This window comes from Anolis sagrei, chromosome 1 (assembly GCF_037176765.1).
Source record: "Anolis sagrei isolate rAnoSag1 chromosome 1, rAnoSag1.mat, whole genome shotgun sequence".
Taxonomy (NCBI): Eukaryota; Metazoa; Chordata; class Lepidosauria; order Squamata; family Dactyloidae; genus Anolis; species Anolis sagrei.
Window position 1 is genome coordinate 220,928,752 of NC_090021.1, and position 23,963 is coordinate 220,952,714.

The 23,963-nt window shown below is 37.9% G+C and overlaps 1 protein-coding gene across 1 annotated transcript in view; it reads right to left on the reverse strand.

Moving 5' to 3' along the window:
• PDIA5 (protein disulfide isomerase family A member 5) overlaps positions 1 to 23,963 on the reverse strand; it is a 212,431-nt gene that overhangs the window by 152,979 nt on the left and 35,489 nt on the right. Inside the window, exons 2-3 of the mRNA XM_060774774.2 lie at positions 9,578 to 9,704; positions 1,470 to 1,557 (exon numbers count right to left, since the gene is read on the reverse strand). Of these exons, the coding sequence (XP_060630757.2) occupies positions 1,470 to 1,557; positions 9,578 to 9,704 (215 nt within the window). The remainder of the gene's footprint in view (positions 1 to 1,469; positions 1,558 to 9,577; positions 9,705 to 23,963) is intronic.

A 23,963-nucleotide genomic window follows, 5' to 3' on the forward strand; every position in this document is an offset into this window, starting at 1 on the left:
TTAAAACAATGTGATTTATTAGTCCCCCACAACATCCCAAAGCCAGCAGAGTTATTCCAAAATTTGTTTGTATATCAACCAGCCCTGGCTCCAGTTATTTAAATTTTCCAAAGAAGAGAAGCTTTGCAATTTATGCACCTGGCATACAGCAAACATCTTTAAAGCAATATTTGTAAAGTATTCTGCAGTGCCTCAATTAAAAGAGCTAGACATGCCAAGTATATTACAAATTATATTCAAGTATCATCTGAAGGAGATACTTAAATGTATTCCAACCATGTAATGAAAAGTTGTTTTTAATGACAGACTTCTGGAAGAAAATTAGAAACGGATTATGAAAACTCAAATCAGTCTAACTTGTTAAATAATAAAGATTAGAAGCTTTGGTTTGTGTCTACATCTCAGTGCTTACTAGTGACTATCTTCACAGAGCAGTATATGAAACACATACATGTACTTAGTAATTAAACATGGACCTATTTAGGGTATTATTTCCCTAAATTTGCATCCTCAAGAAAGTTACAAACAGGACAAAATCTCACATACTCCAACTGTTGTCTATTCTAAGCCGCCCCAAGTCCCTTTGAGGAGAGGAGGCAAGATACAAATAAAGCTTGTTGCTGTTGTTTATTGGATGTTTCTTCAACTTTTTCCAGTCGTGACCCCTTACTGCCTGAATTTTTTTTACGTGACCCCAGGTATACAGGTACAGAAAATAGGCATAAAAATCAAACATTAATTATAGTAAATAAGAAAATGCAAAGCTTACTGAACAGGCTGATTTTCCTTTTTATGAAGTACAGCTGAAGCATTTCTTGCATAGTTAATTGTAAATACAGCATATTACTGCTTACAGATTTGTGTAAATGTCTAGATGGCGTTCAGAAACCTTTCGTGATCCCAACACTGAGCTAAGGGGACCTAATTTGGAATCAGGATCCACTGTTTAGAAGAAGTGGTCTACTACACACTGCTCCAACATTAAAAGAGCATATGCTCATATGAATCCAGTTATTTCATTTGCTTTAAGAGATAAACTCATCCAATCTCAGGTTATCTAAATATCCTAGAACTGAGATTTCTCTTTCTGTTAAATCACAGCTTATATTCCCCAATTTAATTGTTCACTCTTCTCTTCATAATAATGAAAAAGAGAGGAGCATATTAACCTGAAAACTACTTCCTGAACAACCTCCAAATGAACTTACGGAATTAACATAGAAAGTAGTAGCTATGTTTTCTTGATTAAAATTGCAATGTAATGTTTTGGCATTAACCCTGTCAACAAAATGCAACTAGCACATAAATTAGGTACACTACAACTCTTCACAAATGATACGGGTGAGTCACAGACAATACCAAAGAACAACACTTTCTCTTTACTATACATACCACACGACAAAGGCAAAACATTGTTTAGACATCACAAATTCAGGTGGTGGGAGAAGAAAGGGCAGCATATTACATACCCGCAGTCTATCCAGGATATAGTACCTCGGCCTTTCACTGCTTGGGCTACATCAGACAATAACCTGAGTGAACTGTCAGCAGCTGCCGCTGGAAGAGAGAGTGAAATACATATATGTATATATTTATATGTATGTATTAAGACCAAATAATAATAATCAGTATTGAAGCACAATCTGGCAGAACTCCTCCTCAAAGGACTTCCATCTACAGATTTACCCTACAAGTTGATTTAACAGTTGACAGAGATAATATTGTCTTCTTATTCAACATTTTACTGTGGTTAGGATCCAAAAGGGCACTCTGGACTTCCCTAAGGATTTAGGCATGTCCAGTAGGATATCATCTGACTGTTATTTTGTCTCTGAATAAGAGAGTCTACTACACTACCAAAAAAAAAATCAAATCTCCTCATTTGAAAGATTGCTTCCCATCTGCTTCAACCCCAGAGTTCCCTTGGATGCATGAGGCTAATCATACAGTACAGTCCTTTCAAACCTGACCTGTATATGTTTTAATTGGCTTATGGAATTGAGGTTTTGGACACACTACCCATTTCTTCTCAATGAGCCCAACAAGGAGACTATACTTGCCTCCTTTTCTTATTGATCCTCTCTGCTGAGCAACCAGTTGCTAACAAAAATGTTGGAAATATCCTTATCAGGATCAGACCAAATGTCTATCTAATTCAGCATGAAGATCCCCACAGTGGTCTCTGTAAAGCCAATATGCAACATGCCATAGGGTGTATCTACACTGTAGAATTAATGCAGTTTGACACTACTTTATCTGTCCCAGCTCAATGCTATAGAATATTGAGATTTGTAGTTTGGTGATGTACCAACATCCTTTGGTAGAAAAGGCCAAAGTCCCTGTAAAATTACAACTTCCAGGATTCTATAACATTGAGCTATGGCAGTTAGAGTGGTCTCAAACTGCATTAATTCTATAGTATAGGTGAACCCCAAGTTCTTCTTGCTAGAAAACTGTATTCAAAGGCATATTCTTATGATACTGGAGGTAGGCCCACGCCAAAAATAGAAGGGTCTGCTTCACTGTGTAAACTTCCAAATCTTGAGTGCTACTTAGGAGCACCAAGTCAGAACAGACACATTCACCATCAAGGTGATAATCCAAAAAATCTAAAAAACAAACAAAAAAAGCAAAAACCTAGTTGCTCAAGCAACACCTTTTCCTGTTCAGCTCCCAATTTCTTAAACCTTGTTGAATTAGTCAGGTCTCCTCCACATTATCACTGATCAAAGGGACAGCTCCCAAATTTCAGTAATAAAAATGGGCATCTAATTTCCACGACAATAATGGAGGGAACACAACTTCAAAAATAGGTTTAAAAAATTATTGAAGAATGAAAAGTGGTATTCCAAGACATTAATGGCTATCACGTGAATCAGATTGTCTTCATTTCCTGCCATTACTCTTACAACAAAGTGGTGAAATAGCTAAAATTATTCCGTTATCTTGTAAATGTGAACATTTCACAAGTATAAATTCCACACGTCTATTTATGAAATCAGTTTTATCCCATCACATTATTGCATGCTGAAAATACAACTGCTTATTTTGAACAAGCACATCACAGCCTGAATATGTGCTATGCATCAGAGATACAAGTCATAACAATTTATATGATAGCAGGAGCTGCTTTAAGAAAATGCATTAGGAAATATCAATGCTGGCCCATTCTGTGCGAGTTGCTGAACTGTTGGATATACTGGTGAAGGAAGACACTCATCCCTCTTTTATATCTTTATAAAATAGTTCTTTTTGTAAAACATACAATGGTCCTCAAACAATATGCATTTGTATTGCAATGGAAAGCAAGATAGTTTACATCAAATTAAGAAATGATAGAATATCCTAGCTTTTAAGTATTATTCCTTCCACAAAATGACAGGATTTGTTGAGATGTGCTTTGGCCGGTTGATGATACCAATGTTGTTGATAAATACTAATGTATACTGTGCTCATTGTGAGTTATGTACTGGCTATTTAAAATATACCGATACATCAATTAATTTGTAAATACAGCATATGACATGGTTTTGGACTTCTAAGACGGTCATTTAGAACAGACTGTTTCATATGGAGTCTACATCATTTGTTAAATCCTATTAGCATTTCTACTCATTTAAAATTCATATGCAAATAAGACTATTTAAAGAAACAAATAGATGCCCAGGATACAAACAACCTAAGGCAGGACCAAAACTTTTATTTTCTATTTGAGACATGCTGGAAACAGATGACATACATTTATTCTTAAAGTGCTAAAATGTTTATTTATAAACCTAGGCCCATGTTTTACATTGTTTACCACATATACTCATATATTGGTCAACCTCATGTATAAGTTCAGGGCAGGATTATGAGACAAAATTATGGATTTTGATATGACCCATGGATAACCTGAGTGACAGTCAGCTGAGATATGAAAACACCAACGCCAATTCCACTCCCGACTGTCAAAACTTCTCCAACTAGGCATTTTAAAAGGTCATGAGCAGTGCTACAGCGGAAAAAGTAGAGGGGATCAGGGATTATTTTAGATTCTCCCAGAAGAAGGTGTTGCTTTTTCCTACTTGACTCAGAGTAGTGAATAGTTCCATTTTTAAAAGGTACAGTATGCACATTGACCCATTGATAAATCGACCCAGTTTTTGTGGTTGATTCTTTTTTACTAAAAAGTGTAGACTTATGCATGAATGTGTAAGGTATCCTTCACAAACCTACTTTACAAGGCAGCAGCCACCAAGGGATGGAGGTCTGTTCAAATGGAGGGATGGAGGTCTGTTCAAAATTGAAACCGGATTTTACATTTTGGTTGTTTAGTAGGATTTTATGTTTATGCTTTTGATGTTTAATTTTGTCATGTGGTTTTCTTTTTTGGCAATTGAATGTTTTGCTTTATGCTGGAAACTGCCCTGAGTCCTCTTGGGGAGATAAGACCCATGTTCAGTGTCTCATGTAAGCCGCCCCGAGTGCCCTTCGGGAAGATGGTGGTGGGGTATAAATAAAGACCATTATTATTATTATTATTATTATTATTATTATTAGGGCAGTATATAAATAAAGTTTTATTAATGGCAATTGGGCTGCAAGAGGTCAACGTTTCCACTTTCTCCCATCAGTGAAAGAAGATGTAACAAAGAACTACTAGAGGGGTCCTATTTCTGTTTGTCATGGCCTCAATTGCTGGTGGCAGCAAGATGGGATCATCATCATTTTGCACACTGATCACCAGCTGCTAAATGGACCTCTCAGTGCAACTGCTAACTGGTAAAGTAAGTTCAGGAGGGCTTTTTCCGTCATTGCATAGTGCCACAATTTGAGTATGTAACATTAGTGAATACAGAGCAGATGCATATTTGTAACTCAAGATTACAAATCTATAACCATAATACAGAATACCAATCTTATTTATTTTTATATACCATCATCAGTGGGCATGGCTCTCTGCAGAATACAAAAGGGCACAACTTTGCCTTATTGGGCTTACAATTTAACATTCAACATGGAAAAATGTGAAACATGCAATAGAGAGGTCTCATTTTCACTTTCATTTTCACTGTTCCACAAAGGACCTAAGGTGGCATAAAATATATTTTTTAAAGAATGAATACTGTACATACAGGAAGTCCCCAAGTTACAAACATCTGATTTACAAATGACTCATAGTTAAAAACAGTGGTGGGTCAACAGGAAGTGAAAAAAATCTATCTCTTGGAAGGGAAATTCAATCCAGAAAGAGTTATCATGGGGGAAATGTGCCTTCACTGAAGCTATACCACCAATCCTTGTTTCCACAAAAAGCCAAATTTTTCAAAATCCAATTAATACAGGGACAGAAAGTGAGGTGAAATCTTCTGAACTGGGCACAGACAGCAAAACAAACACCGCCGGGGTGCTAACCTTTCCCTATGAAATCCAAAACCTATATATTTGGTTGGAGTTACTCTTTTAAAATGTCCCTGTTCCAACTTACATAAAAATTCAACATAAGAACAAACTGACAGAACTTATCTTGTTTGTAACTTGGGGGCTGCCTGTATACAGATAAAAACAACATAGGTATAGCAGCAAAACCATAATCACACACAACAGCAGCCAAGTAAGCTCAATATATGTCAGTGAGAAAAATAAAGAAACGAGGCATAACAAGCCTCTCTGGGGAGAACATTCTAAAAGATGAATACCACCACAGAGAAAGCACAGACGTTGACTAATGCATGTCAAATTTACCTGACATTTACTGAAAGAATGTTTGTGAAAAATATTGGCATGGTAGACAGGTAACATCTGGAAATATACTGTTCATCAGCTGGCCAGAGACTGCTTTGAAATGTCCTGACAAAGAAACTTTTTACAAGTTTTTTTTCATTTTGAATTTTTCAACAATGTATGACTGAATTTGGTTGCTGACTTGCTTTCATTCAGATAGTTCCTGAAGTGAGAAATCTCAGTTTGCACTAGCAATAGCTCAGAACTAATAGTTTAACTTTCCAAACTTACATACAGTTGTTTTAAGCAGAGTCTGGAAGATGTGTGAAAACTAATATGTTAATTTTTTCATTAATGTCTGCTGAAACCATTATTTTAAAAATATTTTGATGTACCAGTAAATGAGATTTAACATTTAAATTCAAGATAAATAGTGTTTACTTGATACTACAAACTCTGGAGAAACATTTTGGCAATTTGTTTTAAATTCCATGTTATTCATTATTCATGTATAACGAATGGCCATTGCTAATGTATGTTAACATGGTTCTTTTATTAAAAGTGAATGCACTGAATATTCCCACAAATATTTTCATGTTTTGATTTCATCACTATTGCTATAATTTAATTTGTTGTCTCATTAGAAGTCCAGGATCGAGGAAGGGTAGACATTTGTTTGTCAGCATCACATAGAACCATATGAAGTTCACCCCAAGTTATCGTCACTCTACCCTGGTACAATTTATTCAGGAGGTTTTCCATTTCTTTTATCTGGGTGTGGTTCCAGTCAGCCCTTTAATCCAGGAGTATTCGCATTTGCTAAAAGCAATTGCTGCCGGGTTAAAGTTGACACTTTTCGAGGTGGGGGGGGGGGGTTGTCCAGATGCTCTCCTGGAACCTTCCAGGAGGACAGAGAAACAGCCCCCACCCCCACCCCCTCCCAAAACCTCCTAAAAAGCATTTAAAAATAAAATAACTTACCCGGCCACCATTAAAGTACTGCCAGAGCCTTCCTGGTACATCATTCCAGCCAGGTAAGTTATTCTATTTTTTAAACACTTTTTAAGGGGTTTGGGGAGGGTTTTAGAGCCCTCTTGGATATTCCAGGCTCATGGAGCCCAGAAAACGGCTCCCTCAAAAATCCCAGGAATTCTGGGGTCCCGACTCCGCCAACAATTGGAAAGACCCGGGTCTTTCAAGAAGACCCAGGTCTTTCAAACTGACAAATTACCTTGGCACAAAGCAGAGTTTTTCTGCTTTGTGCCGAATGCAGTCACATTTACGTGGGGCGTCATTTGGACGCCCCATGTAAAGAAGTGGGAGCTCACACTTCTTAAGGGGCTGTCTGGATGGGCCCTAAGACTCAGAGAGTGTGATTTGCCTTGGAAAACCAAACTGGTTTCAGTGTCTGAGTGGGGATTCAAATCCTGTTTTCCAGACACCTAATCCAATACTTACATTAATACATCACACTACTGTTCAATTTCCATAACCAGAATTTGTTAGAATGCCTCCATTATGCATTTTCTGTTTTCTTTTACTTCATAAAAAAACAACAAAACTGGGTCTTACAGCTAGAGGCAACTAGAAAATACAGTCCACTCCTCACCCTCATCTGCATGGATAGCCACAGTTTCACTTACCTGGGCACCCCCTTCCCCCAAAGGTATATCCTGTCTTGGATGTATTCGTGGGCCTCTCTAGGTCCAGGTATAATAAAAATATAGGGGTCATTATTATATGCGGTTTCACAAAGTTAGACTTAGAATGCATCTCCTGTGGATACTGGGGTCATATTGCATGACCTTTAGTCACTTAGGGTTCCATGAAATTTTGCTTTTTAATTTAATTCTATTGTTGGAACCAATATTATTTGTTCTAAAATCAGACAAATAAGTAAAAATTATCAAAGGAAGACAAATAGGTAAAAATGTTAAAGGAAGCCACTTTCATACCAGCTATTCTGGGGAGAACTAGTTTGAAGGGGACCTTGAAGAACAAGCAATTTGAGAAACCAAAGGTTTAAGTGCCCAATAAATTTCTGAAAACAAACATTCTTTGACTTATCCTTCTTCCTCAACTTTGAAGGGGGATAAGGGGGCAAAGAAATAATAAGAACATCAATTTGATATAATTTCTGAGTTAATGTTCAAATCATATATCTCCTGGCCAAGTAAATATCACAGCCACCATACATTACGCACATTAGGCATAATTAGCCTTTCTGCACACAGTGCTCCAGAGCAAGTCAAATTATTGCTGATAATCTTGCCAAGAGCAGCTCACAATCCACAGCAGACAATAAAAAAAGACAGAAGGAAAGCTGTGCCACAGAAAGGAGAGTGGAAACAAGAGGCGAAATCACAGCAGATGAAGTAGGAGATTGTAACTGACAAAAGTTGATTGTAACCGAAAGAGACAGCAAGTGGGTGTCTATCAGACAAGGAGTCAAAATGGGTATTCCAAGGGTAGATGAAGCATAAAGATGCAAAAGCACAATGGAAAACATAGAGATAAAAACACACGCTGGTCTTGCCAGCTAAACATGTGAGAATAATTCAAGGCAACCAGGGAGAGACTGAGAGATGTTTCTTGGGCACATATGGCGCCAATACAGTGTTAATATGAAGTTCAAAGGAAAGGGACATTTAGTAGCAAGTTACTCTTACTGAGAACATCTTCAGCATGTTAGACTATAAAGAGGATAGTGCCTCCAAGCAAAATAGTTGTGAGTGTGATTTATGTGGCTTCAAAGCTAAAATAATCCAGATCTCTGTTTCTCTCTAGTTGCATTGCTTGTTGCCTGTTATATGCCTACTCTTGTGAAACAGAGCAATGTTATATTACGTTCTTTATAAAAATGAGAAAAAAAATGAAAAGCATTGTGAAGAATAAAAGACAAATGGATTAATTAATTAATTAATTTTATTTACTATATTTATATCCTTCTCAACACCTAAGGGGACTCAAGAGAGACCTTACAATCAGCAGCAATTTCGAGCTGTCAACAGACAACAGAAAATAGACATGTACATTAAAAAATTAAAAACAATAAAACATTAAACACAATTTTAAAATCACATAATCTGAGGACATAGTCAAAGGTTGTTCTGGTCGTTACTGTACATAAGTCTACTTTGCTTATTGCACAGCACTATTGGCCAAAAGCTTGGTCCCAAAGCCATGTTTTTACTTGCTTCCTGAAGGTCAGGGGGGAGGGGGCTGGCCTGATTTCACTGGGGAGGGAGGTCCACAGCTGGGAGGTCACCACTGAGAAGGTCCTGTCCCTCACCCCCACCAACTGCACCTGCAAAGGAGGTGGGACCGAAAGCAGGACCTCCCCAGATGATCTCAATCTTCAAGATGGTTCATAGAGGGAGACAAGTTCAGACAGATAAACTGGGCCAGAACTGTTTAGTCTTGTTGTTGTTCATTCGTTCAATCGTCTCCGACTCTTCGTGACCTCATGGACCAGCCCACGCCAGAGCTCCCTGTCGGCCGTCACCACCCCCAGCTCCTTCAAGGTCAGTCCAGTCATTTCAAGGATGCCATCCATCCATCTTGCCCTTGGTCGGCCCCTCTTCCTTTTTCCTTCCACTTTCCCCAGCATAATTGTCTTCTCTAGGCTTTCCTGTCTCCTCATGATGTGGCCAAAGTACTTCTGTTTAGTCTTAAGTTAATCAAAAAATGTTCATGCCATTTCTTTAAACAATGTCAAACATTTGCCATACATAGAGTGGAAAACAACGTGTTTGGGAGTTTGTTTTGATTTTTTACATTTTTTTTCTTCAAATTCTTGACTAGATAAGTCATCAGTATTACTTACTGCAACATGAATTACTTTTAATTTCAAAGAGCAAGAAACACTCACAAGATTTGGAATATAGCACCAATACGTTATTCCGTGTCCTCAGGAGTTTCTTGAAGTCCTTCTGATCACTGATTTTTTCTATCAAAGGTGACACCTTTGTAGATAACAGGCATGCTGGAAAGATAGTCTGCAAAACAAACAATTTCAAAATAGAAATATTACGACTGTGATTCAGTTTTGTATATATTTTTAAAAATCTAAAGCAGGAACAGGGAACCCATAGACTGTGAACATCTCTATTTAGAGGCAAGATCCTCTTGCTGCTGCCTCAAATCACTCATAGGTAGAAGAGGGTTGTCCCATGCCAGTATTTCCTCAGATGCAGAGAAAAGACCAATGCCTTTGGTCTGTGACAAATACTACTGCAACTCTATTGGTTCTGATGTGTCAATTTCCGTCCTATTATTTCTACCCTTTTGGATTTTATCACATTGCCTGATACTCCCCAGACCAATGCCCGAAACCATCCAAAGAGCCTAATGCAGATTATACATTTTACCGATAATACACATCCTACATACACATTTCATACACATCTAAAATGGTGAAATTAACATTCTTTTGCAAAGGGGGAACTCTGCCCTTGGCCATCAGAATAAGAAAAAGAATAAACTTAAATAAAATGTATCACTTATACTCTCACCTCCCATTTTCCAATGCCAATCATTCCTTAAAATATTAAAAACAAAGAGGCAGTTAAAGACATATAAATGTTTTATGTGTGTACTTTGGGGAGAAGTGGCTGCGGTGGTGCAACGGGTTAAACTACTAAGCTGCAGAACTTGCTGATTGGAAGGTCGGCAGTTCAAATACACTGAGGGGGTGAGCTTCTGCTGTTAGCCCCCAGCTTCTGCCAACCTAGCAGCTTGAAAACATGTAAATGTAAGTAGATCAATAGGTACCGCTCCAGTGAGAGAGTAATGGCACTCAATGCAGTCATGCCAGCCACATGACCCAGAAGGTGTCTAGGGACAATGTCAGCTCTTCATCTTAGAAATGGAAATGAGCACACACACACCCAGAGTCACACAAACTAGACTTAATGTCAGAAGAAAACCTTTACCTTTACTTTGGGGGGGGGGGGATAATTTTGTAAGAAAATTAAGAACAATATTAAAAAATGAAGGAGAGCCCTAGCGCTGAAATACGGAACAGAGGATGAAAAAAAGATGGCAGACAAAATAGTGTGCATATATTGTCCACTTCAATAATAAAAAAAACCTAGGCTTTGATAGTCAATGACAAAAACATACTGAACCAATGTTTCCACATACTTTGTCAAAGAACAATGTTGGACATCTCAGAACTTACATTTATTTTCAAGTACTGGGTATAAAAGTATGCTGCATTCATGCAAGTATAAACTCTTAATGCAACTTTTAAAAAGATAAAAGCAGATGATTAATAGCAACAGAGGAGCCCCCGGTGTCACAGTGGGTTAAACCGCTGAGCTGTTGAACCTGCTGACTGAAAGGTTGCTGGTTTAAATCCAGGGAGCAGGGTGAGCTCCCGTTGTTAGACCCAGCTTCTACCAAACTATAAGGCATACACAGCCACCTGGTGGTACAGCGGGTTAAACCACTGAGCTGCTGAACTTACTGACTGAAAGATTGGTGGTTCAAATCTGGGGAGCAGGGTGAGTTCCTACTGTTAGTCCCAGCTTCTGCCAACCTAGCAGTTCGAAACCATGCAAATGTGAGTAGATCAATAGGTACTACTCTGGCAGGAAGGTAATGGTGCTCCATGAAGTCATGCCGACTACACGACCTTGGAGGTGTCTACGAACAATGCTAGCTCTTCAGCTTAGAAATAGAGAAGAGCACCAACCTCCAGAGTGAATGAAAAGAAAAATTTGAAATCTGTGGGAAAATGAAAAAGCACCTATGTCTGAATGATCCACAAAACACTAAGGTTTAAGGATAATTTCATTGAAAGGAAGAGCAACCATCTACTGCCTATCAAAGCACATAAGACCCTGCTTCAGGCACAAGGAACCACCCAAACCCTTTGTTTGTTTGTTTGTTTGTGTGTTTGTTTATAACATTTATATTCCACCCTTCTCACCCCGAAGGGGACTCAGGGAGCGCAGCATATGCATGGCAAACATTCAATGCTGGGACACAAATTCACATACAATACATAAACATTAAAAAACATTTAACAAAATATTAAAATACACCATTTAAAACAGTCTGTATTTGCAATAACAGGTGCAAAAAATGAACTTCATGGTGGTTAGTTGGAATGTAAGACAATCTAGATGAGTTGGGATGTAGCTCAAATGTGTGCTCAAGTGCTAAGCTATCCAGTAAATAACAACAATCCAGTAAATATATTTTACAGATTTAAATTGCCGGTCCCTCTTATTCCATATTGCCCACAAAAGGGATTGGCAGAAATGTAGCCTTTCAGATGTTGAATTCCAATGGCAACTTCTGAAGGGCTTCAATTTGACCACCTCTGGTCTACAACAGGCGAAAGCTTTCCAGATTTCAGACATTTCCAGACTTATTGGAATAACCAGCAGCTAAAACCTGCAAAGCCTGAGGACTAACAGGGAGCAATCAACTATTCTCTATTGGAAATAGTAACAGAAGCAGACTCAGTGTTCTCTTAAAAGTAATAAAGTCACTAAAAGTCACCAAGTGGCCATTCTTTCAAAGGGCTAATGTTCGTAATCATGTCAAAACCCAAATAAAATTCTTTCCAGAACTACGTAAAGCAAAGGGGGTCAATGAAGGACAAGTCATGACTAAATAAGGTTTTCAAAAGGAACAACTCACAAATCCCACTTTATTTTTGGAGATTGCAAGGACTATTCCAGGTAGTGCTTTGCCTGCCTGCCATGCACTTAGTCACACAGTTTATCCAGGCTTTTTCACAAACAAGCAGCAACCATGTTAACCGCATAGTCTATTAATAAATCTGTTCCTCCTACTGACTCTTCACTCTATCCAAAACCACTAATTATTTGCTAATACCCAACAACCTCTGCACATCTGTTTTCAATTTTACAGAGCATATCAACTCCAGCAATGCTGAAACTGGAAAATGGGGAATTAAGAAGACACTAAGAAGTACTAGAATCAAGCCACAGCAGAATCTGATGGCCCACTGTACCACATACAGTGTTGAGCCAATACACCTAAATATGTGCTTATTTTTGGAATCTTTTCCTCTTGCTAAAAATGCAAAGTTGTCAGTATAATGTGACTTGCTGCTTAGCTAAAAATCTGTTAACTGTAAGTCTATTGATGGCTCTAAACTATTTATGTGGCTATGCATTCATTGCATGATTGGAGGCGGCAGAACAAGTTAATGTCTGCACTTCTTCACACTGTGACTACAGAAACTTCACTGAGAGTCAATATGTTGTATCAGTAATTTACTCTTGGCCCTCTCGTTTAGAAGAATGTGTGTGTGTGTGTGTGTGTGTGTGCACCTCCAAATTGTTGACTTAGGATAGCCCTACTAATTTCATAAAGCTTTCTAAAGCAAGGAATACTCAGAGGTGGTTTACCATTTCCTTCCTCCGAAATATAACCTACAGCACTTGGTATTCCTTGGCAGTCACCCATCCAAGTACAAACCAGAAATGATCCTGTTTAGCTTTCAAAATGAAATAGGCTCTGGTGTCTTTAGGGCACACCTTCTGCCTGTTAAGAATATAGTCTCATCGAGAGAAGTAAAACATTATCCTAAATGTTAGAAATGTAGGATGTATATTTTTCTATAAATAATATGGAAAAGTAAAAAATACAAAACCTATGTCTTAAAACAAAAACACTGTTGAAATCCTCCCATCTCCTTTATCAAGTCATACCTTTCTGGAGTAAAACAGGCCTACTATGTCACTTGGGGCATGAATACAATCAAAAGTATTTTCAGAAAATCTCCCAGTCACCAGATTCTGTAAAAAAATCCAGGTGGCTTTTCTGAAAGATGTACAAGCACAGATTGACAGACGCAGTTTGAAGCCTATTTCTTTTACAAACGGAGAATGAGGCAGTGAGAGTTTTACTGCAGCATTATAACCCACCTGGGAAAACGAGGCTTTAAAAGCGAGAACATTATATGCCTCCACACATACAATAGACTCTCTATTCTGTGTCACCCTTGCTGTATGATGCATCAAGCAAACATTACTATTTAAAAGGAAATCAAACCATGATTCAAACTCTGTCATTTCGTACTCCCCAGACCAATTTATGAAATACCTAAGAATGTGCTCGGCTTATACTCTGCATCCATAGCCACAGAGGCCATGGTGTTCCCTTATGTTGTAGACCTCCAAGTATCCTACATGACCTTCCTGAACGTGTCCCCTACCCATCCGCACTGAAACTCCTGCAACCTCAACATTCACTGCAGGGCTGTATTTATGTTTTCCAAAGACAGGTTCGACATGGAAATGTTCATTTACACTTAGGCACCAGATGCATAAAAGGCAATCTACAGCATCCCAAGAAATCCTCACCTTTAGATAAGCGTTTTGGAGTACATGACATCTATAAGTTGATAAGGGTTAAAGGAATTGAGTAGTGAGATTCTCTTTTAAGAAAGACTTTGGAACAATGGGAGAAATATGGCTGCGCTAGCTTATGTCAAGGCTGATTATTATCTAAACCCCTTTCAACAGTCTATTATACATGGAGTTAAAGACAAGTTGGATAATAATCAAGATTTGTTGTCATCACTGTGTGCCTTGAAGTCATTGCCAAGAAAATGCTGTGACAGTTTGCTTTCAGGCTCACCATAAGTAACCCTAAAAACATACTTCTGCTGTATTTCCTTGGCAAGATTTGTTGGTAGGGGGATGTCTTTGCCTTCCTCTGAGGCTTAGAAAGTGTGACTTGCCCAAGGTCACCCAGTAGGATTTGAACCCTGGTTTCCAAAGTCATAATGTAACACTCAAACCACTATATTATGCTGGATTTACTCTGAATTAAATATTATAATTTTCCCTATTGGTATAATTAATTTGGGGGGAGGGGGGAGGAATCATGTAAGAGCTCAATATTTACAAATATTTACTTTTGCCCCTCTGAGAATTGCATTTACTGAATTACATTCCCAAACTATGCCAATGTCATTTTTAGATGGAACATATAAAAACTATCCAAGAAACCTGAAGCTCTGCATCTGTGATGTGGAAGAAGTAGAGTATAATTTACGCTATTTACATTAATGCCAGTTATATCCAGGGAGAGATTGCTGGGACAGATTTTTGCTCCCTTACAGGGCGAGAGCTCTTATGTGAAAATATGTTGGCTATTGTCAGATTATGACCTGTATGTCACATATAAATCAGATTTCTTCGCTATCTCTCTGAAAGCTATTGCTGTATGGTGTGCAGGGGACTCATTCATTTCACCTTTTTCTATATATGTATTTTTAGCTGTGTATTCTTTTATCAGATGTGTAACTACTTTTAGTCAAATACAATAAATGAAATGTGTGAGTATTTGAGAACCAGATCCATTCATTAATCTAACACAAGGCTTTCTAGAGGCCAAGGTCCTTAAAGATACTGAGCTTTCTCCATTAAGGACCATTTTGATTCTTCTGGGACTCAATGTAGTTACACAGTCTCTCTTAAACACAACAAGAAGGGCAAACATCTACTGTTCCCCAGAACTGCAAGGTAGGATAACTATAACCACTTCTTAATATGTAGCAAATGATGGGGTATTATTTCCATCTATCTTTCCACATATCTCAGTCCTCAGCAAGTGTTGGTTTAGTGATATTCCACCTTTCTTGCATTTCAGTCAATTTACATTAAAATTCTATTTACATTTCTACTCTAAGTAATTAAACATAAAAGCTTCAAAGTAAAAACACATGGACATTCTGAGAATCTCATGTTTTCATGTTTTCATTTCCCTTACATCAACCCTACGCATGTTTACTCAGACGTCAGTGTTCGAAAAGTGCCTAATCCAAGACAATGTACAATGAAGCAGATAAACTTTTATGTAAGACTGTCTACAACAATCCTACTCAAGACGGATCTCTGTATAAGAGAAGTGATCTATGAGTCATTGACTGTCACTCCACATTGAAATGGGGGGAAAAGGAATAGGGTAGCCAACAGATACAGTATGGTGCTGGTTCTTAGCACATTAGACCAAAAACCCCAATCCCCTTCCATCAGATAGCCTTAAAAAATGTATGCTAAGATATCTTTGTAAATCTTGATCCTTGTTGCCATTTCTCAGTCCCCTTTACGCAAACAAGTACTTTTTTGTCTGCTTGATATTATAGAAAATAAAAGATAAAAGAATTATCTTTATATAACCCAAAAAGCTCCCAGCAACCCACTGATAAAATAATTCTATGTTATACAAATATTTCATTTGTTCTTACTGAGGGTTTTGTTTGATTCTCATGAAGTGGCAAAACCAAAGAAGTTCCTTATAATTTAAGACCACATACCTCCATTTATAAGACAAACATAAAATTAAAAAGTAAATTCAATTTGTAATTGTTTTCTGATAAACTGTACCTTCAATATGCCAGATGCTAAAGTTTTATGCCAAAGCAAATTATGCATAATAAATTATATATTTCTAATATTACAAAGTTACTTTCAGTCTTTGAAATGTACTAATATTGGGCTTTTTATTTTTTAAAAAACCCTAAAATATTCTTTAAAACAGTGTTTTATTCATGCTTTCTGGAAATTTAACCTTTCTAGATCATAATGGTATGTCTTTAACATGAAAAATGATCAATCTTCTCTTTGTGGATATTACCCTCGATGGATTGTCACCTTTTTGTGGTGAAGGGGTTGCATGTTGCAGTGAACCTGTGAGTGTAACCACTGGAGTCATGCACTCCCGGGGGTGGGGGTGGGCACAGGGGAGGTTCCAGATAAGCACAACCCAAAGACCTCAACGGTGGATCAGGCAGAAGATAACATGGTACATGTTACAACGGCCGGAAAAGCAAAAGAAGTTTGCAACAGATTGAGAAACCACCGTCGTCGTGTTAACCATGCCACTGGTTGGGACCTTCACTCTGTGAAGACCGTGTGTTGATCAGCTGTGCACTGACCTCCACACATTATTTCACACAGGTATCTTCCAAGATTTTGATCCCAATTAGCAATAATTCATTATGGAATTGTTTGTGTCTTTACCTGTCTCATCCTTAATATAATTACCCAGACAGTTTTAATGATGAATTTTAAGCTTCCATACTATGTCTGACTTTTGTTTTGTGTATTTTAATAAGTATTTATGGAAGTTTTAATGTGTGTATTCTACAGAATATTTTTAAATAATGATGTGCTCTGATTATGCGTTTTAGCAATGTTGTAACCTGCCTCGAGCTGTGAGGAGAGATGGGTAAGAAATAGAATTATGATGATTATTATTTACATTTCTCATTAGCTTATTCTTTCTTATGTTCAGTTACCAATCAATTGGGCTAAAAGTTCTGCCAGTGTTGCTTCATGAGCACCTATCCTTGGACTGCCAAGGCTCTTCGGGAAGTGTAGCTTGGAAAATCCCATTCTACACACTCATGACGTTGGAACTGCGAAGCCACCCACCTCATTCTCCCTTCATTATCACTCAGTGGGATTTCATAAGGATTTGAACCCTGGTTTGCAGAGTCATAATCCAATGTTCAAACCACTATAGTACACTGGCTCTCATGGAAAAATACTATCTATTAAGGTGTAGTTTCACTAATGTTTAAAGAACCACACCTAAAATGTGTGTTAACATGGAGTATAGCTTACTACAATGAAAAAAGAGTCACTTACTGGATCAGTTTTCTAACAATATCCAAGAACTAGTGGATGGCATTAACTAGGAAGTGTTAACTAAGTTTATAAATAAACAGCGAACCACAATATAGTCAAAGAGTGTATCTCTACTAACTTCTTTTTCTTTTCAAGAGACAACATTTAAGAATTCTGTTGAATGTTTATACAAAGTGCATCTGTGGAATGCTATGTGCCATTTTTTCTATTTAACCAAACAACTCCTAAGAAATTAGCATTGGAGTGAATATACGCAACCACCAAAGGTCAATGCACACATGTTCTTAGTCTAGCAGGTAAGTTAGCTTTTCCACATTCCGGGTATGTCTTCATATATAGCTTTCCTTTCATGGAAAGCAGGAGAATCAAAACCCAGTTAATTCTCAGCTTACATGACAAACACGGCAATTATTTCACAAATCCTGCCTTTGATAAGCTTAACTGACATACTCATTACAATGTATACTAGCCTCCACCATCAATGTTTCTTTTCAAGTGTTCACCTTATGACTGTAACAGCCTTCTACAGCAGCTTACTCTCTTAAAGAAAATTGCAAAATATTATAAAGTAAAATTCAAGGATTTTCTCAAGATATGTTAAGCATTAAATAAAGCATCTATCACGTTTTGTATCCTTTGAAACAATCCAGCCAAAAATGGTAAAAAGAAAGTGAGAGAAAACATCCAACCAAGTACACTTAGAGCTTTATCAAACAAAGCTAGAAAACTGCAATTACAGCATAACAATATGCAAGTACTTACCACACCACATAATTTCTCTACTGTTGCTACTTTGCATTTCAATCATTAGTGCGGCCCATCAATGGTTCCTAATATCTCTGCTCTTCCAATACTGCCTCTAGAACAACCAGTTACTTCTGCTGAAGTTCCCACATTCTGGCAGCCATGTGCACTGAATGGGCATGATTCTTCTCCACTCCTCCTATCCCTCTTGTTATTCCCAAGCAGAGTGAGGTTGCTTTTACTTTATTTTCCTTTTACATTCTTCTCTTTAGTTTTTTAAAATATTGATTTGGTTGTAATTGTGCAATTGCAGCAAAACTAAATTAAAGAAATAAAAAGTGTGCATGCGTTGGATCCCTACTCAACATATGCACACCTTTTGATTTACTAACTCTGCCTTCCTACACAGATAGGAAGCGGGGGGGAGGGGGGGTTAGCAAGGCAGTGAAGATTGATTGAGGGACTGCTGTGCCACCAAAGCAGCACCATAGTGTGATTGCAGATAAGTGTGATAGTGATTGTTTCCATTTGCTTAAACAACAAATGGTGTGATAAAATGTGAGACAACAAGCTGATGTGATAAAATCCTTAGTGACATTGTGTAGACTGTGAATGCCAAGATATAACTAAGGAATACAATCAAACTCTAGGGTTTTTTTTTAAAAAAATGTTTTCAGTATATATAACTGGGCAATTTATATCACCCTAAAATGTGTTTTACAGCAAGGTACAGAGAAACAAACGAGCAAATGTTGAGGGGTCAGAAAAGCTGTCAGATTTCTGAGAAGGGAATCTCCCTGCCTGTTTCTCCAACAAAGTCATCAACAGCTACTAAAAATTTTACAATTTGACAAATGCATAGATACATATCCTTAGCCTGCAATCAAAAGTAAATCCTATTAAGAAATCAACCAATTTCTAATTTGGAATACAGTTTTCTGATTCCTGAACACAACTGGTTTAAAAACATTATAGGTCTCAGTGGTTCTCAACCTGTGGGTCCCCAGATGTTTTGGCCTTCAATTGCCAGAAATCCTAACAACTGGTAAACTGGCTGGGAATCCTGGGAGTTGTAGGCCAAAACACCTGGGGACCCACACGTTGAGAACCACTGTTATAGATGCTGGACATTTAAAAAATGAGTATCATATCAATCCAGAAAGGTTCAGAGGAGGAGGGATTCTATTTGAACAGCTGATCCTGAAAGCAAAGAACCCAACAAAAAAGACTGCAATGTCAGTTATGGTTTTCTTATCATCGATCTGTGGAGCCCATGTTCTTGAAAGAGAAGATATTCAAGCTGATAAATAAATTATTTCTCCACAGTTTTGCTCACTGCATCCAATTATGTAATTTCATTCTGAAATAACTGAATATAAAATTGCTCACATTCTATGCAACGTAGCTGTTATTCTTGAACCTGAATGGAAGTCAGTCACTAACCATATCTTGGGTTTGCTTGGATCCCTTTTCAACCTATTTTCTTCTCAGATAGCAACAAAAAGCTTGGGAAATCATATGCAATCATAGATACGTTGGTACCTTGCCCACTCCGGATAGCTCTGACTTCCAGAAGGGAAAAAGGTGGTCCTCACTAATAAATGTTTGACTTGAAAATATAAAGGTATGGATCCCATCTGATCTTGGAGGTTACCAGGGTCAGTTTTGGTTAGCATTTGGATGGAAAACCACTATAGAATACTAGCAAGCCGTTGTATGCTATATTTCAGAAGAAGGAACTCTGAAATAGGAAAATCACCTCTGAATATACCTTGCCTAAGAAAACCCTTTGAAGGGCCCGTGGGGCACCCTAAGTCAAAAGGCAACTTGAGGACACAACCATACACAATAAAGCTTTACAAAAGCATCATTCGAGGAAGATGGGAAACTGCTGTCATCTATAAAGGAATAAGCAATCAAGCCTCATTTTCACTGTCAACTAAAATATGTGCATCACCACTTGGTGTTTTGATGAATAAAATGCTTAACTTGATAAACTGTATTATAGATTCAAAGTGCCAGACATTTCTGGATGAAGTACCAACACTAGCAATCAATCAATCTCTCAGCCAGGTTTTGTGTCAAAAACTGCTTTGGCATCTTGGAAAACAATACTTTTTCGAGTCCTGGCAATACCTTTCAATGGCTTACAATATCACAAATTATTTTAAGACAGCCAAGGGGGGAAACTGGAGGAAGGGGTATAGGTCCTAGTGTAGATTAATTGGCTATTTGTCTTAATTTTAGATTTTGAATGTGATATTAAATGGTTGAATGTGTTTTTTTTACTGCATTTTTATTTAAATCGTATTAACTGCTTCTGGAACTGTGGCTGGGAGTAGCTCTGTGGAAAAAAATTATTGCATTAATAAATTTTATGAATCATTCAAAGAGGTTGAGACATCTATTCAGAAATGTCTATACATGAGTATATACACACTTGGTTTACTATACCATCAGGAAAACCCTGTCAAAAACTATGGTGCCAGGAACTCGACCTCCACTGAAGATACAGCAGTGGCTCTTAACCTGTGGGCAGCGGACCACCAGTAGGCCGCAAGGAAGAAAATCTGGTTCAAGTGCCCCTTTCCTCTTTATTTTATTTTCTCTCCTTTCACATCACCTCCCACTCCTTTCCTGTCACTGACCATGGCATATGTTCAGTATCAGTATTCAGTATTACTTACTAACTTACTTAAGCGATCCCTCGTTGGACGAGTAGGATAGTCTTCCATGATCAGTATTCTTGTGGATCCATAGGTGGCTGTGGAGCCCTATTCTTGACCTGCATCTTCTCCTACAGTGGGGGCATTGGTTTCCTGGTGGAAGGAGGTCTCGGTCGGGGTCAGACCGAGATCAGACCCTGACCGAGATCAGAAACTAGAACTGATGTGGTCTATCCAATGCAATTTTCTGAATCAACACCCCAAGCTGAATCTAAAGTTGACCAAAAACTGATTCATAATCCTTTTGATACTAATGTTGCAGTGTGGTCCCTGGTCAAAGTGGTCCTAGGTCAAAAAAAGGTTGGGAACCACTGCCATACAGGTATTGAAAGAAAATACTCTACAGGCCATAGTCAATTATGTGCAACTATGTATGACTACATTCAGACTGTCTCTTTGATATACTCAAACTGACCAGTTCAGGCATGACAGTTTTCAGTACACTGGCAAATCAAGGTATCAGTACACTGCAATGCAAAGCTGGTTTGCTAAGCCCTCTCAATGCTATGGTTTCCTGTTACGTTCAAGTTCACAATCAATTGATAAAGTACACTTATGACTGTTATTCCATCTCAAGGAGATACTGCACAACGCAGATAAAACAGATCAAGGTAGACTAGGAAGCAGATAGTCTTCTTTATCTCTTTTGTATTTTGAAGCACAAGCCATGATATTCATTCTTTAACTAAGGACAATACAAGCCATGATTTGTCGAAATGTGGAAGGGATTTCAAAGCACTTAAACACCATGTGCCATACTTTAATGCCCCTAAATTCAGGATCAAAATTCATTTATGCAAAGTAGAAAATATAATCAGATTCCAAAGTTACAAATTATTCACTTTGTAAAGGCCTGAGGAAATATAAGCTCAGGGAGACATGTACTATATTCAGACTGAATGAGACTAGATGTTAATACCAACGTATGGGAAATTATCATTTTTATCTAGCTTTTCCCCTCTCCCTCTTTTTCCTTTCCCTGATCTGGAGAACTGAATAATTATCTAGATTTTAAAACATATCATTTAGCCTTCAAGGCAGTATCTATTAGTACAATAGTCCCTTGAGTTCTTCCACTAGATATTTAAGTGATTGCAGAATGGTTGCTCATGTACTCTTGGAGAAATTGGTGTGTATCCACTTGTCTATAGTCCAGGTAATCATGAAAACGATTTGTGGCCAGTTACTAATAACCCTAGTGAACTCTGAAAAAGATACAATTGTTGCTCAAGTGGGTGTATTTTTAAGTTTTATGAGGCTGAAAGGCTGATCAATTTATCTTATCTACAAGAATACCTGCAAAAGACTGTGTTTCAGCATTACTCAGATTTTCCAGTTTTAATTGGACATCAACCATTTACAAACCAATCCAGCGGCTTTGCAAAATAATTATACCTCTGAGAACTGGTCCTATTGTAAGCAGGTTTTAACACACTCAAAATGCCTCATCGTATGCAAGAACTGACTGTGAGCAAACTAAGCCCCTTTTTCCAATTGGAACGCCCCTCTTTTCAGTTGGCAAACCCACAATTGAAGGCTAATATGCAATCTACTGTGCACTGCTGTTTTGATTTCCGTTGGCGTTGACAATGCAGATAGAAACATTACTCACATTTGGACACCAGTGAGTTGAAGCCACTGTTGCAGGTGGACTCTTGTTTAAATCTACCTGCATGTGTCCCAATTACCTAAGGGTAAACCCTTATAGATAGGACATGAACTAGGGTGCCTGCAGTCCAACCGTGAAAGTTATTGGATGGCCGTGAGCAAATATCTGTCAGCAAAACCTACAGAGCTGTTCTGAGGATAACATGAAACAATCTCATACACATTGCCTTCACCTCATTAAAGAAAGAGCATGATAGAGATGGAACAAAGAATCAGGAAAGATCTGTAATTTCATTTGATTAATGCATTATATCCACATTTTAAAGGAAAGATGATCACTTTGAGCATGCCTTTAACATTCTCTCAAAGAACCGTACAAATAATTTTCATTCATTAGGACGACTAAGGATCTGTAATGAACTTCTTGGCACCTTTACAAAACCGAATTGCCAGGATCCCTCTGAAGAAAGCTCGTCCGTTAAAACCAATTTAAAAACAGATCAAGGGCCAATTCACTTATTACAACTGGCAGTTTAGTATTCTCCTCCTCTCAAATCATGAAAGCATTCTGATCATACTAAATACCATCAAAATGACACTTAGGAATGGATGGACTAACGGGGCGCCATTTAACAGACTCTGTATGGACACTCACATATGTTTTACACTTATCCCAGAGGTTAGCCATGATATTTGCCACAACACTCTTCTTAGTATGAGCAACTACCTACAAGAACAAAAAAAAATGGGGAAAAGAACAACCTATTGCAAATGTAAGATTAATTCTTGTGCTATGATACTACAGGCAGTTTGAAGCACCAAAGTTATGTGGATGCTTTATGATCTTACTGGAATTATACAAAAGCTCTCAACAGGGAGTACATGTTAAACAGGAGTTTGTTAAAAGTTGGCTATATTATCTTCCTGCTGTTTTTTACATTTCAGAATATTGTCTTAAGAGGCATTTCTTCGTTTGTTTTCCCCAATGGCTACAACTCAGTTGACTTTATTGTCCTGGTGCTTCCCAGGTACCCATACCATGTATTCCAAATGGCCCACTGTTCTCAGATACAAGGTGCAGAAACAAATTTCTCTCTCAACAGGTCCTTTTGGCTTGTATGCATCATGTTAATGTGTAAACAGGTAAACCTGGACCCAATTTAAATAGGGTCTAACAGCTAGTTAAGCTCCTGACACATACTTGTTGAAAACAATGTAAAACAAATAAAAGAATGCATGTAATATTTGGTTAAGCAAAAATTACACTGGCCTGCATGGATGAATTAAGCACATTTATCCCTTACTTCCATCCCAAAAGCCCAGACCCAAACATCTTTAAAACTGTAAGATACCACAAAACCATTAGCAAGCAAGAATCAGGAACTATATTAATAATGTACTTGCTCACTCCCTGAAAACTTTTTACAAATACACATGCTTTCATCCTGTGCTTAAATGACAATAGAGAAGGAAAACCAGATGTCCATTAGGAGAGTGCTCTCTAGCTGGGCTTGACAACAAGAAGACCCTACCA